Consider the following 17,455-nt stretch of genomic DNA (forward strand, 5'->3'; position numbering starts at 1 on the left):
ACCGAGATGGATAGGGATATATGCACAACAGAATTAATGCTCTACTGTAAGGAGAGAGTGGTTGCAATAAGGTATATATCTGAAGAAGAGACAGTTATGAGCTACACTAGACAGCCAGAGGTAATCTCCATTCATTCCTCACTGACCTGTTCAGCAGTCCATGGCAACAGACATGCTTCTGCTATTGCTGTCATTGCTTCTTTTGCGTTACTCCCACATTTCACATCACCAATCTTGTCCACGAGACCATCCAGCACAATTTGGGCTGATGTTTTGGAAAAGTTCCCCTTCTGAGCAATCAGGGCAACTATATGAAGCTTCATTTGCATTACCTGGGAGGGACAAACAGGATAGCCATAATACTAGGAAAGTAAATAGACTTGTGTGCTGCTATATGCTCTACCCTGGACCATAATGCAGCTCAGATTAGCCTGAAGTCCTGTCAAACAAAATCTCAGAAGACCCCAGTAGAAATAGAATAAAGAATAGGTTTACAGATACTATGGAGTAATAACTAGCAGGACACTAGTAACTACTAGAGCAACATCTCACAGTAACACTGGAAGTGTTTTAAAATCTTACAACCCACCATATTAAGATTTTGTAAATCACTTAGCTTGGACAGGAAGACAGTCAGATTCACTTTCTGGAACAAGTTATTAACAATTTTCATCAATATATTTAAAAGTGCTTTACAAAGAAGGATACAGATAGAAATGTACAGAGAGGCTGTAACTTACCTGCAGTCATACCACAAGTCAATAGCAGCATCATGTCTGCTGACTTCCAGTCTGGTGCCCTACCTACTGGACTGGCACGTCTTATTCAAATTTATAAGAAAGAATAATTTACTGCAAGTTCTGAGTTTCACTGTTAAATGCTTTAAAATTTAGCCATGCCAGTGTTGTGAAGAAAGGTGCTCCATCATTAAAACTGATATTCAAACTTCAAAGCTGATCTTAGAGATGAGAAAATACAGATCAAACAGAAGTGTTGGGATTTCCTAGAGTGTTCTACAGGCTTCTTTTCATGGAACACCACTACTTAAAATCCACATACATCCTTCAAGCAATATTTTCAAGTTACATGGATCATCTCCTCATTGTTATACAGGAGGAAAAGACAGTTACCTTTTCCGTAACTGGTGTTCGAGATGTTGCGCATGTCCATTCCATATTAAGTATATGTGCTCGCCACATGCACCAGTGCCGAAGTTTTCCCCTCAGCAATATCCATAGGGGACCGGCTCTGGCACCCTCTGGAGCGGTGCTCACATGCCATGGTACAAGGGGCATTGCCGGCTCCCCCCACCCTCAGTTCCCTCTTGCCGGAAACTCTGACCATGGGGAAAGAAGGGTGGGTTGTGGAATGGACATGAGCAACACATCTCAAAGAACACCAGTTACGAATAGGAGTTCATGGTCGTGTAGATTGCAACACAACTCCGCCGAACCCAGCATCGTGCCTGGCCTGCTGAGTGATGGCATAATGAGCGGTAAACATGTGAACAGAGGACCACATTGCAGCTCTACAGATGTCCTGGACAGGGATGTATATCAGGAAGGCAGCTGAAGATGCCTGCGCTCTCGTCGAGTGGGCTCTGACAACCAGTGGCGGTGGAACCCCCACCAGGTCGTAACAGGTCCTTATGCGCAAGGTAATCCAATTGAAAATCCTCTGCGAGGACACTGGGTGACCCTTCATCTTATCCGCTATAGCGATGAAGAGTTGAGTCAATTTTCAGAAAGGCTTGGTCCGTTCTAAGTAGAAAGCCAAAGCCCTCCAGATGTCCAGGGCATGAAGATGCCTCTCCTCACTGGTCTGGTGCAGTTTGGGACAGAACACCGGGAGGAAGATGTCCTGATTGATATGGAAGGTGGAGACCACCTTAAGCAGGAAGGCCGGGTAGGGCCGTAACTGAACTTTATCTTTGTAGAAGACCGTGTTCGGAGATTCTAAGGTCAAGGCTTAAATTTCAGAGACCCGTCTTGCAGACGTCACCACCACCAGAAACGCGACCTTCCATGACAGGTGGGAAAGGGAGCAGGAACCCAGCAGCTCAAAGGGTGGGCCATGAGCCTAGAGAGAACCAAGTTAAGATCCCACTGCGGGACAGGCGTCCGTACCTGCGGGAAGAGTCTCTCGAGCCCTCTCAAGAATCTGACAGTTATGCCATGGGAAAACACCATTTGTCCTTGGATCGGTGAGTGAAAAGCGGAGATGGCCGCTAGATGCACTCTAATGGAAGAGAATGCCAGGCCCTGGTTCCTCAAATGAGCAGGTAGTCCAGGACAGCCTGTATGGAAGAACCTGAGGGAGAGATGCCACGCTCAGACGCCCAGCGGAAAAACCCCGTCCACTTGGCGAGGTAAGTCAGCCTGGTTGAGGGCTTCCTACTCCCCAGGAGGACCTGTTGGATTCCTTCCGAACAAGTCTGTTCCTCCGGGTTCAGCCATGCAGCATCCACACTGAGAGATGAAGGGACTCGAGGTTGGGGTGTAGGAGCTGGCCATGGTCCTGTTGCAGCAGGTCCGGGAGGTTGGGCAGGGGCCAGGGAGTGGGTGCTGACAAGCTCATGAGCATGCCGAACCAATGTTGGCGAGGCCATGCCAGGGCGATCATGATAACCTGTGCTTTGTCTCTCAATCTTTGCCAGGACCCTGCCAATTAGTAGAATCTGAGGGAATGTGCACATCAGGCTCCCTGACCATGACAGGGAGGCATCGGAAAGGGAGCCCTTGCTCAGACCTTGCCAAGAGCAAAACCAGGGGCATTTCATGTTCTGTCTGGTAGCAAACAGGCCACTTGGGGAGTTCCCCACCTTTGGAAGATCATGCAGGCTGGATGGAGCGACCACTCATGATGAGAGAAGTCCCTGCTGAGCTGGTCCACCAGCGTATTCTTGACACCAGGAAGGTGACAAGCTTCCAGGTGGATTTCATGGCTGATGCAGAAGTCCCGTAGACGGAGTGCCTCTTGACAAAGTCTATGAGCTCGCTTCCCCCTTGCTGTTGATGTAGAACATAGCGGCTGTGTTGTCCGTCAGAACTGCTAGGAGCTCTTTGACGTTTATGTGCAACTTTGCCTCCTCTGGGGACCACATCCCCTGTGTATGGAGGTAGCAGAGATCCACACCGCAGCCAAGGTCCGAGGCATTCAACACCAACTTGATGGAGTGAGGGGGGTTGCCGAACAGACCCCTCTCCAGGACGGTCTTGCGGATGGTCCACCATTGCAGCGAGGTATCGCATTGCCTGGGGAATGGTAACGATCTTTTCCAGGGGGGTCTCTGGACTGGGAATAGACCGTCCCTAGCCATTGTTGCAGGGGCCGCATCCGGAGCCTGGCATAGTAGACCACGTAAGTGCATGCTGCCATGTGACACAGGAAGCAGACAGACAGACCCTGGCTATAGTCAGAGGGAACATGGAGACTTCCGCAATGATGTTCGGCAACATCTGGACACTTTCCAGCAGCAGGAACGCCCTGGCTGAACTCTATTCTCAGCACCAACATCAACTTTGTCATTTCCCAGCAGGCCCAGAGAGCAGCACGTGGCCTGAAGCACTGCAACATCCCTTTGTACTTGAAACCTAGAGCTGCCCTTAACGAGCCAGTCGTTAAGGTATGGGTAGCTCTGAATACCCCAGTGCCTGAAGTAAGCCACTACCACCGACATGCACTTGGTAAACACTTTCTGTGCTATCACCAGGCCGAACAGGAGGACTGTAAACCGGTAGTGGTGGGGGCCCCGCACTGTAAACTGGAGGAAGTGTCTGTGTCCTTGAAAGATAGCTATGTGGAAGTATGAGTCCAAGTCAAGGGCAGCATACCAGTCTCCCGGATCCAGGGAGGGGATAATGGAAGCCAGGAAAACCATGCAGAACTTTAATTTCTTTAAGTACTTGTTCAGGTCTCACAGGTCCAGGATGGGCCGTAGACCGCACTTGGCCTTTGGGATTAAAAGTACCAGGAATAGAACCCCTTGTTCATGTACTCACGAGGAACTTCTTCCACAGCACCTAGTGGTAGTAATCCCTTTACCTCCTGCGTGCGGAGACGCTCATGAGAGGGGTCCCTGAAGAGGGACGGGAAAGGTGGGAGAAAGGGGGCGGGGGGGTAGAAAGGAACTGTAGGATATAACCCAGTTCCCCTGTACTGAGGACCCACTGGTCAGAGGTTATAGCCATCCAGGCAGGCAGGAAGAGGGAAAGGCAGTTGGAGAACACAGGGAAGGATGGATCCAGTAAATAATCTGGTAGGTAGCCCTCAGGCACACCCTCAAAACGACCGTTTGGCCCCCTGCTTTAAAGGTCGAGCCTGACTGGGCAGAGGGTAGAGGCGGGTGGCTCAGGCGGCGCTTGTAACCCTTGGCTCATTTATGGGGGCTGGTCCTGCCAAGTCTGACTCCCCTGGCCCTGCGACTGCTGTGGTTTGAACTGCTTATGCGCCGGGGCTGGGGCGTACAAACCCAACGTTTTTAGGGTGGTGTGGGAGTCCTTGAGGCCATGCAATTTGCTGTCTGTCTGCTCCGCTAATAGGGCCTGGCCATTGAAGGGCAAGTTCCGCATTGACTGCTGGGCTCTGGTGGGCATCCAGAGAGGAGCAGCCAAGAGGCTCACCGCATGGAGATAGCGGAAACCATGGCGTGGGCAGCAGCATCTGACGCCGCCTGGAGGGCCATTCTGGCCGCGGTCGTGCCCTCATTGAGGATCGCTCAGAACTCCTTCTTGGAAGCCTTTGGGAGCGACCCTTCGAACTTGGCCATGGCTTGCCACATATTGAAATCATATCAGCCAAGGAGGGCTTGGAAATTGGCCACTCTCAACTGAAGGCTGGAAGATGAATAAACCTTTCATCCGAAAAGATCCAGCCTCCTTGAGACTTTATTTTTGGGGGTGGGCCCAGGTTGTCCCTGCCTCTCCTTGTGGTTAACCGCCTCGACCACAAGGGAATTGGGGGCTGGGTGGGAGTACAAGTACTCATGCCCTTTGTCACAAACTACTTGCATTCGGCTCTTTTAGAGATAGGGGTCAGGGAAGAGGGGGTCTGCCACAGGGCATTAGTGATCTTAGAAACCCCTTTATGAAGGGGTAGAGCCACCCGGGCAGGAGCCGATAACATCAGAGTCCAAGGGCTCTTCCAGATCCTCCGCCTGAAGCCCCAGGTTAGAAGCAATCCTCTTCAGAAGTTCCTGATGCGCCTTGGCATCATCCTGAGGAACTGGGCGAGGGGGGTCCCATGATGTCCTCGTTGTCGCCAGACAATGCTGACGCCAGTGCCACGGGAACCCCCATGTCCATTGGTGGCCCAGCAACTTGCTCCCCTGGGTCCTCCTGGACCGGCGGGGTCTTACCCCCTGAAGTCTCCAGCACCAGAGGGGGATGGGATACTGAGGCCGCTGGCCTCTCCGAGGCTCCCGACACAGAGTAAGCAGCCTGGAAAGGCTGGGTGAGCCCCCAAGGGTTCCACAGATACCATGGCGCCGGACACTGCACTTGGGGCAATGGGACAGGTTTTGGTGCTGATAATGTAGTTGGCACCATCGGTACCGGGGCTTGTCCCGCAATCAGGGAACCTCGTTCCCAGCTGGAGCTACCAATGAAGCGGTTGGTCCCGGGCGACCAGGATTGGGCTGAGCAGTGGCTCTTGTCTGACTGGTGCCAGTTGCTGCATCCCGAAGCTGACCTGTCCAAGCGAGACTGTCTTGGTAGGGCTCTCGGGGACTGACAACATTCAGAGGATCTGCGTCGACTACCCAGCGATCCCTGCCTCACACTACTCGACCGGTACTGGGATGTCGAATGAGACCAGGAGCTACTACAAGCCAGTTGCCGGGAGGATCATCCTGAGTAGGGCGACCTTCCTTTTGGAGACAGATGATGGCCCGGCGATCTCCGGTACCCGATCAGTCCTGGGATTGGCTCTGGGCCCTTGAAGATGGTTGGAGCTGGTCCTGGAGCACGTGCCAGGTGATGCGTGCCTTAGAGGGTCTGTGCCAATCTACCAGCGAGGTACGCCTTGAGTCTCTCAATCAGTGCCCCCAGTGCGGTGACCGAAGAGGGCTCCGCTGAGCCTGCCTCTCCCGTCCTGAGGCAGGACAGCTGTGGGTAGGTGAACACTGGAGGGACGTCCCTCTCGATGGGGAATGCTGAGGTGGGGATACATGCATAGATCCCAAAGGTTTTCCCCAAGACTGGGGTACCGCAGGAGCTGGTGAAGGGCAGCGCCGGGAGCATCAGAATCTCTTGAGCTGCTTGAAGGGCTTTGGGCGTCGACGTCACCTGAAGCTGGCCAGGGCCACACTACTATCCGGAGTCACAGTCAAGACATAGGATGGGCTGCACCACTCGACTTGAGCTGGGGCCCAACTTCCCAAGGGGGATGTTGAGCTGCCCGACATGGGTCTTGGCTCACCCCCAGCCTCTCCTTTCTAGGAGGTAGGAGAGCTTCTCCTCAGTCTTTTTTGGCTTCTTGACCGGAGCCATGGAGGGAGACCGGTGCTGGCTCGTGGACAGCGCCAGGGGAGCCCTGCGCACAGAGGCCACAGTGCTCGGTGCAGAGTTGGACCACTGCGCCAGTGCCGGAGTGAGTGCCGACTCCATTAGGAACACACTTAGATATATTGAGCTCCTTCTTCGTCCTAGGTTTGAAGGACTTGCAGATATGGCACTTGTCACTTACATGCCCCTCACTTAAGCACCTTAGGCAGCTGGTGTGTGGATTGCTGACGGGCATAGGCCGTTTGCAGCCATTGCAAGGCTTAAAGCCTGGGGACTGGGGCATGCCCCGACCGGGTCCCGTTCGGGACTAACAAAGTTTGAGAACTACTACTAAGGGTAACTAAGCAAACTACTATGTATAACTATTTTACAGAATTTCAAAGTTTGCAAGAACAGAGAAGGAATCAATGCTAGCTGAAGCAACAGACGTTCCAGCACTGTCATTGGCAGCAAGAAGGAACTGAGGGTGGGGAGAGCTGGTGGCGCCCCTTATAACGTGCCATGCGGGTGCCGCTCCAGAGGGCACCAGAGCCGGTCCCCCACGGATACTGCTGAGGGAAAAAACTTCTGGCACCGGTGCATGTGGCAAGCATACACACCTAATATGAAATGGACATGAACAAGCACTCGAAGAAGAACTCAATTTTCTTCTCTTGCTGACAAAGCCACAAAAATACAGCTGTTCATATTTTACCCAAGAATGGATGGACAAAAGGACTTCTAGAACTGCTTTTAAAACTGAAGTGCTTCTATCACTGCTTACACCAAAAACTCTTGCGCCCTCAACCACTGTTTTATCTGATATAGGAGCATTATGCTATAGCTATGTTAAAATCCCCAGAACATTTTAACTGAAATCAACTGAAAATTTATATTGGGTATCAAAAATATTTTCTACAAAAGCCCAAGTTCAGGCCTAAATGAAGCTAACAGTATTTCTTTAAAGGTGGTCTCTAAATATGAATTCCTTTAGATTGTTCCCCTATTACAAAGGCATGAAGAAAAACAAGTGACTTGGAATGAAGTGCCCCACTAAGAATCCTAAAGCAGAAACTGACATGCTCAGTTTGTATTTATTGACTAAGCAATGAAGTAACCGGCCACCAGCAGTTGCGTTTTTATAGCCTAAGATCTGCATTTCTTTTAGCAGGTAAGAGGGTGTACAATGGAGTAACAGACTATTGTTGTAGCAAGAGACTGCAATCAATTATATATAGGAAAAGATAGTGGTCTACCTGAAAGTTGGTTTCCTTCCACCCAGGTTTCTTGGCCAGCATCCTCACCAGAGCTTGGCAAGGCATTTCACTTCTCTCCATCAGTTCTACGGCCTAAAGGGTCAAAATCAAATTAACCATTAGGTCCAAAACATGCAAAATAAAATCCAAGGAAACTATTGGGAGTGAGATTTGCAATTTAGGCTTCTCTGCAAGATAACAGGACTAGTCTGGATTTCATTTTACACCAAGGGGGGCCTATGAGCTGTTATGTCCTTTAGACAAGAGCTCTTTTTAATGCATTTGTATTTATTTCCTTCGTTTTATTTAACGTGCGCCCATACAACACTCCAAACATATGAGCAGCCATGCCCAACAAGTTTTTTTAAATGGCAATATTGTCTTGGACAAATAACAGCATCCTCTAAAAAAAAAAAACCCAGTAACTATTGAGAGCTGCATCACATACCCAGTACCGTTTCAACAGAGGTTGCACCAGACAACTCCTCATAAGGATGGAGTCTAGACATCTTGGACTTAAGAGTCTACTTTGTAGCTTTTAAAGCTGCTCTTTAATCCATTCCAAGAGGGGAAGTTGCATCCTAGTGAAAATGTGAATGCTTAATGATTGCTTAGAGACTAGATGCTGCTCCAGACCCCATCGGACTATGAAGTGCAGCCCTTTGTGGTAAAAGGGATATGCCACTACACTTAAGCCTGTTTTTATGCCAAATACTGAAGCTCAATAGCAGTTGCAATAGGATACGAAATATTTGCAGATGTGCAGTAGCTGCCTTTTAAAGTAAGACTCAGGCCAAAAGCATCACATGGTAGAGATGCTTTAGGGAAGAAAGCCAGCTCCACACTAAATAGAGCAGTGTCTGTAACTCATAATGCTTAGTTTGTGTCCTTCCAGGGGAGACAATGGAGATCCCTCATATTCCCAGCTGTAAAGGCTGATGTAATAGGATGCAATCAGCTGGCATTTGAAACTAGAAGTTTGCCAGCCAGCATTTTGTATTTTAATTGCTGCCTAGTGTGGAGCCAGCAGGGATTTTGGTAGACATTTGCAGTAGTCAGAGTAACAGGTTGAGACTAAATGGCAGCAGAAAGTCATTAATTCCAGTTTTTCATGCTTCCTTCTAAAAAAAATCATCCTCTTACTATCTGTTGCACAATACTTACCTTCTGAAACTCCTCCATGCAGGCAAGTCTCTCCTTCCAATTACCACTATCTAACTGCTGTATGCAAGAGGCTGGGAGGACAGCTGAAGCTCTCTCTTCACACACTTCTATCTGCAGACAGAATACAACAAGGTTAACACCTTACTGCATGCTCTCTTGTATACCAGTCAGTAATCTGATTATTAAAGTGCAGGAGGGCATAGAGATAACCATGCCTCAAGGAACTTGCAATGTAGGAGACCAATTAGTAGATCCACACGGGAGATCGAGAGGAGGAACAATATTTTCGTTAGTTGAGATGACTAATGTGGATTACAGCTTATAGGCCTTGTGAAAGTGGTATTCAGGAGGCATTTAAATTATGAAAAAGGATACCAGTGCATTGTGATAGAGGAGATCAATCTAAGCATAGCGACCAGAAAAAGTTAATCAGACATACTGGGAGAAGAGCAAAGCGTAATCTTGTGCTGTCTTCTCTTAGTTTTAGAGTTAAGCAAATTTTAGTGCAGCTTTGCAAATATTATGAATATTTAGTCAGGGAGGCACAAAGTCAATCAGCAGGAGGACTGATAAAAAGGGGGAGGGGGGGAGAAGAGAGAGTAGAGAAGACATTTTACATGTCCATTCTAGGAGAGGGGATGAGTAGCACTTCGCAAGTTTATTTTAGTGCATTATCCACAAGGAGGGAGCTTATATCATTCATTCACTCCCACTAGGTTCTTCATCTGCATCTCCCTCCAGGGCTGCATATTTGACAGCCTGTCAGACGTTCAATTTTTACACCAGTAGCATCAAATGCCTAGGAAAATTCTCATTTTTAGGACTCTCCACACAAATCTAGAGCATGAAGGCTACACCACGGAGTTCAAACACAATAACTTTCTTTTTATTGCTGCTCAGCACACAGCTTCCTTGCGGGTTTCTAACTTTTTCTTGTCCTTCATCAGAACATAACTACTGCTACAAACTATACGTCTCAGTCTGAAGCACTTCAGAAAGAGTTTGAGACTTTTGCAATTTAATCTGAATAGCCCAGGAGCAGATTAGGTTTTCAATAGGTAGGCCTGAGCAAATCACTGAACTATCTAGGGTATTTCAGTCTAGGTTTCAGAGTCAAGCTCCAGGATACTCTTAGGTTTCCAAGGCTTTTAACTCCAGACAATAGAATTTAGTTACACACCTGGTAATTCCACAGAAAATACATCTCAGCCTCCCCGCTCCTCCCAACAGCTCAGTTCAGCTGAGAGGCAAAAGGACTCTCACTTAGGCCACAGTCAAGTTCATAAAAGTCCCCACTAATATTTGAATAATGGATTGTACAGAAAATAACCTGATTGTGTGTTTATTAGAGGCTTCACAATTCAAGATTAACAGTTATGTACAGTTCTTCACACACTGTCCCAGTTTAAACCCATTGCTTTCCCCTGCTTCAGGTGTTTCAATCTCAACTTCAGGGCCATTAAGTCTACAAAATCAAGAGAATAGCCCAACTAGCACTGCTTACATGATACTGCATTGCACTTTGCATTTCAGAATATAGTACAGTACCTACCGAGAGTTCAGGTTCAAATATCTCTTTGGTCTCAGATCCTTTCTTGCCTTTAGTTCCAGCACCTCCTGCACCAGCAGCTGCAGCTGGCTTGCCTTTCTTGGGAGGGCCCCCGGACTAAGGAGGAAACAAGAGTTAGCAAGAATCAAGCTCTTAATTCACCAGAGTTCAAAATCAATACTTAAAATCAAAGGGTCTTGCTTTCCAACATTCCATACTCCACTTCCAAGGATACATTAAGGCCGGGGTACTCTATTTTTTGTCAAGGCCCATTTTCTTGGTAAAGGTATAGTCAAGGCCCAGACTCTGGAGAAACATTTTTCACACTGCAAGAACCACGATAGTACTAAGTAAACAAAAAGATTTTGTGGTCCGTTCAAAAGTGTCTGGCCATCTGGATTTGGCCCAAAAAGTCTGCGTACTGACTACCCCTGCAATAAGGAGACTTACGTCTTCAGTAACAATGTAATTGGACAAACAGTAGCAGTGTGCAACAGGCAGGGTGATAACAATGAACAGGCTAGCTCAATCAGACGTCATATTTCCAGGACAGTAAACTTCAGGAGTTGGGTCAAAAAGTGAGAAGTTAAAGGCAGTGGAAATAGAAGGATTAATGTTTGAAAAGGGTGCTAGAACAATAAGTTAATCAAATCAATTTCCTTTGAGGTTGCAGTTAGGCATAAAGTGTGGCTGGCAGTCTGGAAAAATAAAATTAGTTTTTCACTACAGAACTAAACAGGTGTTTTGAGACCCCTGATCAATTTAAATATTCACTTTTGCATTCCTCAACAACTGTTTGACCAAGCAAAGGGAACTGAAGGGTGCTAAGACAACCATGTATTGCTTAAAGCTTTTTAAAATGTAATGATCAGTTTTTTTATCCAGACTGGTGGTTTACACAACATTTGATAATCAGGAAGATATAACACTCCAGAGCATATTTATTGCAAGAGCAACATATTGTCATTGAGTGTGTTCTCTCTTCAGCGATGTGTTAGTGTTACACTGGCACGCCCAGTTGCATTATTGCTTACAGAACCCTTTGAAAGTATTCATTGGGCTATCTGCAGTATCACATCATCAGGACTTGGCATTAAAACACAAGCACGAAATCATTTAGTGGACAGATGAAAAATGGTGGAATTCTCAATTCCACACCAGATTGCTTTCTGAAAGAGTACAGGATGCATTCTTTTAAAGCCTGTTACTGCATACCACCTACTCCTGAACAAGAACTAGAACAGGAACAGAAGAAAAGATTTGTTCTGATTAACTTGTAGATTAGATTTGCAGAGGGCTGCAACTGGAGGAAATTTAATAGGCCAACTTTGGGTTTTCAAGCAGTAACTATCTCAGGCCATCATGTGCGAGGCAGACTGTCTATATTCCACTTACCTTGGCAGCAGGAGCCTTTTTCAAAGGTCCTGATTTGGCTGAAGTGTCTTTTGTATCCTTGTCCCCAGCAGCCCCTGAAAGAACTGGGGTCTTTCCAGCAGCAGGTCTGCATTCCTTTTTATCAGCTGCTCCACCTGTGTTCTTACCATAAGCCAGCTCCACCTTTTCAGCACACTCTTTAATCTAAGGAACAATGTTAAGAGACCAAAGCCATTTAAGTACAGCTGCAGCATCTAACCAGTCAAAGCCACCAATCCAGAGCCAGCTCTGAGCCACTACAGCTCCAGGAGCTACATGAAAATCATACAACTTGTTTTACTGCCAAAAAGCTAATGCTATTTAAGCAGCACTTAGCAACGTTAACAGGACAATGGCATCAATTTGAACTTCTAGTCCACACAGTACAGTCTCTTAATGTGTCCATACAACTCCCATTAATGCAAGTGGAAGATGTGTATATAGAAAGGAAGACCTTATAAGGAGGTTAAAAGCAAAGTCAGTCTTTAGAGCAGGTGTTACTGAATGACTGACTATGACTATATAGTTTAAAGCTTATTTAACAAGCCTGTCAGCATCTGTACATAGGTGAATACCTCACCCTGAAGGGACAAGTCCATACATAGTGTTATGCAGGATTTGAAGCTTAACTAGGGTCACAAACCAGATGGCAGAGTCCCAAACGCCACCTGGCAGAAAGGACATAAGATAGATTTCTGTTACAGACTCCACAACTTCCAAACCAATAATAGAGGCCTCGTATCTAGATCAGGATTTAAGGTGCGATGTTAGCTAATGTACACTAACAAGTTTTAGAAGTCAGTGCCTTCAATGATCCTAAACTGACCAAGTTACAGCTGGCAGGTGGGGGGAGGGGGAGAGTGAACATCACACTTTTAAATACTAGTCCACATTAAGCCTGAGATAATACACCTTAGAGATGGATTATTCCCTACATGGGTTTTAAGAAGTTTGTTACCCACCAACACACTAGGACACTGCAGAGGTATGAAAGCACTTCACTAGCCACTACATATACAGCATTCTGTCCAAATCCATAAGCTCACCCGATCAAGTTTGAGTTTGTCCACATCTGCTAGGAAAGGGTTCACAGCTTTCTCTCCAGCCACCTTCAGAGCTGTGCCTAGAGCTTCAAATGCAGCATCTCTAACTTCAGGGGCAGAGTCATTGATATGCTGTTGAGAGGATTCATTTGTAAAGAACAAGGTGAGTACTAAGTACTATTATAAATTATAATAGCAATGCCATATTTTTACTGGAAATACTTGTGGTGAAGAGTGGATTGTATGAAGGGAGGAGGTATTAGTCTAGTCCACTGGCGACTAGTTATCTTAAAGCTATTGCTCCCCTCCGATTTCATTTTATGACAGAGTGGTAGAAGTTTAGTTCAGTGAAAAAAGCTTATACAATGTCACAAGCAGGCCTAGTCACTGGGAGTCTCTCCTAAGTCAGTGATTTCCACTCTTTGTCCTAAAACTCCATCTGTACCATAGGGAAGAGTCTTTTCCATTCAGGAAACTAAACAGGACCAAAGAACATTATTCCACTGGAATAAAGGTAACTAGCCTCCATTGCTGCAGGCTAGTTGTCACCCAACCCTCCCAGTTATTCTACTTGCTGCACCAGAATATGCAAAGCTTCACTACATGGTACATCCTATCAGAAAGGCTTCTCACCCAATCCAATGCTTCCATCACAACACACTGCTTCCTACAGAAATATCAATCCATCCTGTTTTACCTTAAGAAGAGCAGCACAGAAGGGTTTTAGCAGGCTCTTTGGCAGGGTAGAAGGTGTACAGTGACGAAAACTTCTTGCAATGAATAGGGATGTCTGTTGCTTGATTGTTGGGTTTTTGTTATCCATCACAGCCAAAATATCCTCACTTATGTTCTGCAATGTAGTCTAAAAGGTTTAACATGTGAGGTGGTTAGCTTCAGAAGAGGGATAGGAGAAGAGTCTTCTCAAACAACCGGCATGATCAATTCTCAGTAGCACAGTACTGAGGGAGTTTATAACATTTGTCCTTACCGTAAGGAAGATTGCATCTATGGCTTCCTGCAGGGCCTGCACGACCTGAGGCTTCTTCTCTTTAAACTTCTCCAGGATAGTTGGGACAACCTGTTTTTAAAAAGGACACACAATACTTCAATTGCCTAATTGCAGAAAAAACAAAAACCCTCCCCAATGTGACACTTCGCACCCTCATGATTCATGAGTGTATGCACATAGTTAAGGATTCCTCAACTCGCCTCCCTCGCTCCTGCCACAGGGACATAGCAATGGTAAGGAACCAGCTCCTGCTGGCCCTATATGCCACCATTATCACCACCAGAAACAGCAGGGCACTGGACTTCACTCATTTATGACAATTTTAGAAAAATCTCTGGTTTGTTTCTAAATAGGGTGACCAGACAGCAAGTGTGAAAAATCGGGACGGGGGTGGGGGGTAATAGGAGCCTATATAAGAAAAAGACCCCAAAATCAGGACTGTCCCTATAACATCAGGACATCTGGTCACCCTATTTCTAAATGTCAGAGAGGCTGAGACACTTCTCCTAACACCTCCCTCCAGCAAAAGAGCCACCACCAGGAAGAAGGCTGCCTAAGGGCCCTGCCCTCTGAGGAAGGAGCCCTGAGCCCCAGTCCTGCTCTTCCAGCTTTTGCTGCCACCTGTTGGCCAGAAAACCACTTTACAGTTGTAATTCAGCCTATAAATAAGTACTTATCACCCCTCTTCTCTCCACTCCATCTCTTCCCCCAAGCAGGTAAGAGCATTAGGGACATCATGATACCAGAAAGTTTATGTCAAGGAAATGGAAGCCTGATACCATTAATGCCTCCCATTTTTGCTGGACTCATCACTACATATTGTCATTATTTCCATTGTTATGCCACCATGATTACAGCATACCTACAACTACTTTAGGAACACACTACTCCAGCGCCACACATTCCCTCGATTCAACCAGGTTACAGTTGCTAAAAGGTATCCAACAGATCTGTTTTTCCTATGGCATTTTTCTACCCATAAAACTTGTTCCTCCACTCTGATCATTCTATGGCCCATTCCACCTATCAGTCCAAAAGGGGAGGAACTATACAAATAATCAGCACAGCCGACGTAAGAAACTAGATTCCAGACATTTAATACCTATACACTGCATGGGACTATTGCCTCAGCATGAGCTGGAAGCAGCCAGCACGAAGCAAAACAAAAAATTAGGAGATTTCAATGTGCCTATTGAAAGACTGCAGATGCAAAAGCTCAGAAACTCATCTCTTCACTCACCTTCCTAGGGATCTCACAGGTCATCTCCAGGCCAACCCACAGACCCTGAACCTCATCTTCAGCCTCATCAGTATCAAGATCATCACAAACCAGCCACTGTCTTGAACAGACCACCACATCATTAAGATAACAGTCAGGGATCTTTCAGCTTCCAGGTAACAAGACTTATGATCCCAATTTGACCACAAAGACTCACTGATTCCAACAAATTCCAAGGTATATGAAAGGATAGCTGCACTCAAGACAAGGAATTGAAGATCTGGTAAAACCCTGTATATTAGCTTGGAACATCAACACACTGGTATCCTTAAGGCCCCTTCCTCCTATCACCCATACTGACCCACTTGGTTTTCTCAAACTCAGCATCAAATGAATAGAAGAGATAGAAACTCAAGCACCAGCACCGAACACTGATTGAGATAAACAGGATAAAACAACTAATTCCTCCAAGCCTCTTTTGGCCTGTAATACAGCCGCCTGATAATGCTCCTATCAGCCTCCACTAAAGCTACTAAATACCACCCAAAGGAGCTATACAAGGCAATAAACTACTTCAATCCTAAGTGCCGATGGTGCTCAGTTCTGATGCTGGTTAAATGCTGTGAAGAACAGTCATCCTATTTGGCTGAAAAGATTATGCACATTCCGGAAGACTTCCCAAAATATCTGGATCTGACCCACTTATACCTACCAATCTACAGCCCTGCTTGCATTCCTGGAGTTCAATACATTAACTTGGCAAGAAGTGCTGGACAATCTAAAGAGAGTCTTGACCCATGCCCTTCCTGGCTTGTGAAAAAGTCATGAGCAATTGATACCACTCCTGGCTGAAATAGCCAACGTCATTCAGGGAAGGAATCGTCCCCTCCTTCTTCAAACAAGCAATAGTCTGGCCAGCACTGAAGAAACTTGCCCATGTGTCGATTTTAGCCAACTACTAGCCAGCATCAAGCCTCCCATTACTCAGCAAGCTCTTAGACAAGCTAGTCTAAGGCTGAGTTCAAGTTCAACTAATTGAAGCTAATATTCTAAATTCTAATATTCTATCCAGCAGAGTCTGGATTCAGGACAAGACACGGAACTGAAACCACTTCAGTAGCACTGACGGATGATCTGCTGTCACTGGCTAGAGGACAGACATTCATTTTCTGGACCTCAGCAGCATTTGATATTGTTGGCCATAAAAATATTTCCACCTCACCTGAAAGAAGCGGCATGGTAATGCACTAAAATGCTTTGAGACATTCCTGGAGGGACACATTTGAAGAGTGGTGATGGGAAACTGCATTTCCACCACCAGACCACTCATTTGTGGAGTCCCAAAAAGATCAATTCTCTCTCCAACCCCATTCAACATCTACATGCAAACTACTAAGCGAAGTAGTCAGAAGACAGACTCAAGCACCAGCAATATGCAGATGAAAGACTGTTACTCACCTTCTTGTAACTGTTGTTCTTCGAGATGTGTTGTTCACCTCCATTCCAATCAGCTGTGTGCGCGCCGTGTGCACAGTCATTGGAAACTTTTCCCCTTAGCAGCTCCTGTCAGGTTGGCGCCCTCATGGCGCTCAATATATGACCCTGCCGACCCGACACCCCTTCAGTTCCTTTTTGCCGGCTACCCCAACAGAGGGGAAGGAGAGTGGGTATTGGAATGGACATGAACACCTTGAAGAACAAGAGTTACTCCCCTTCTTGTAACTGTCTTTTCTTCAAGTGATTGTTCACGTCAATTCCAATCAGGTGACTCCCAAGCTCTCCCACGGGGTTGGGGTCGGAGTTAAGGAATCACTGACTGGAGCACCGCTCTGCCAAAAGCTGCGTGATGGCATAATGGGTGCCAAACATATGCACTGAGGACCAGGTTGCCGCTCTGCAGATCTCCTGGATGGGCACCTGGGCCAGGAAAGTGGTGGTCGAGGCTTGAGCTCTTGTTAAGTGGGCCGTAATAGCTGGGGCTGGGACCTTAGCGACCTTGGTACAGATGCAGTCCGTAGTCTTCATCCAGGAAGAAATGTGTTGTGAGGAGACTGGAAGCCCCTTCATCCCGTCTGCCACTACTACAAAAGCTGGTTCGACTTCCTGAAAGGCTGTGTGCTCTCAATGTAGAATGCTAGCGCTCTCCGCACATCTAGTGAATTAAGCCTCTGCTCCTGTGTATTAGCATGTGGCTTGGGATAGAAAACCAGTAGAAAAATGTCCTGGCCAATGTTGAATTGGGATACCACCTTGGGCAGGAAGGCTGGGTGTGGCCTGAGCTATACCTTGTCCTTGTGGAAGACTGTGTGTGTTGGGGGGG

The 17,455-nt window shown here is 46.8% G+C and overlaps 1 protein-coding gene across 1 annotated transcript in view; it reads right to left on the minus strand.

Moving 5' to 3' along the window:
* Window positions 1–17,455, minus strand: part of CKAP5 (cytoskeleton associated protein 5) — a 103,475-nt gene that overhangs the window by 45,260 nt on the left and 40,760 nt on the right. The window contains exons 10-17 of the mRNA XM_029911530.1: window positions 13,896–13,985; window positions 13,605–13,769; window positions 12,911–13,039; window positions 11,847–12,029; window positions 10,455–10,568; window positions 8,903–9,013; window positions 7,739–7,831; window positions 147–332 (exon numbers count right to left, since the gene is read on the minus strand). Of these exons, the coding sequence (XP_029767390.1) occupies window positions 147–332; window positions 7,739–7,831; window positions 8,903–9,013; window positions 10,455–10,568; window positions 11,847–12,029; window positions 12,911–13,039; window positions 13,605–13,769; window positions 13,896–13,985 (1,071 nt within the window). The remainder of the gene's footprint in view (window positions 1–146; window positions 333–7,738; window positions 7,832–8,902; window positions 9,014–10,454; window positions 10,569–11,846; window positions 12,030–12,910; window positions 13,040–13,604; window positions 13,770–13,895; window positions 13,986–17,455) is intronic.

The sequence above is a fragment of the Terrapene carolina genome, unplaced genomic scaffold, assembly GCF_002925995.2.
Source record: "Terrapene carolina triunguis isolate 2854851 unplaced genomic scaffold, T_m_triunguis-2.0 Scaffold96, whole genome shotgun sequence".
NCBI classification, from domain to species: Eukaryota; Metazoa; Chordata; order Testudines; family Emydidae; genus Terrapene; species Terrapene triunguis.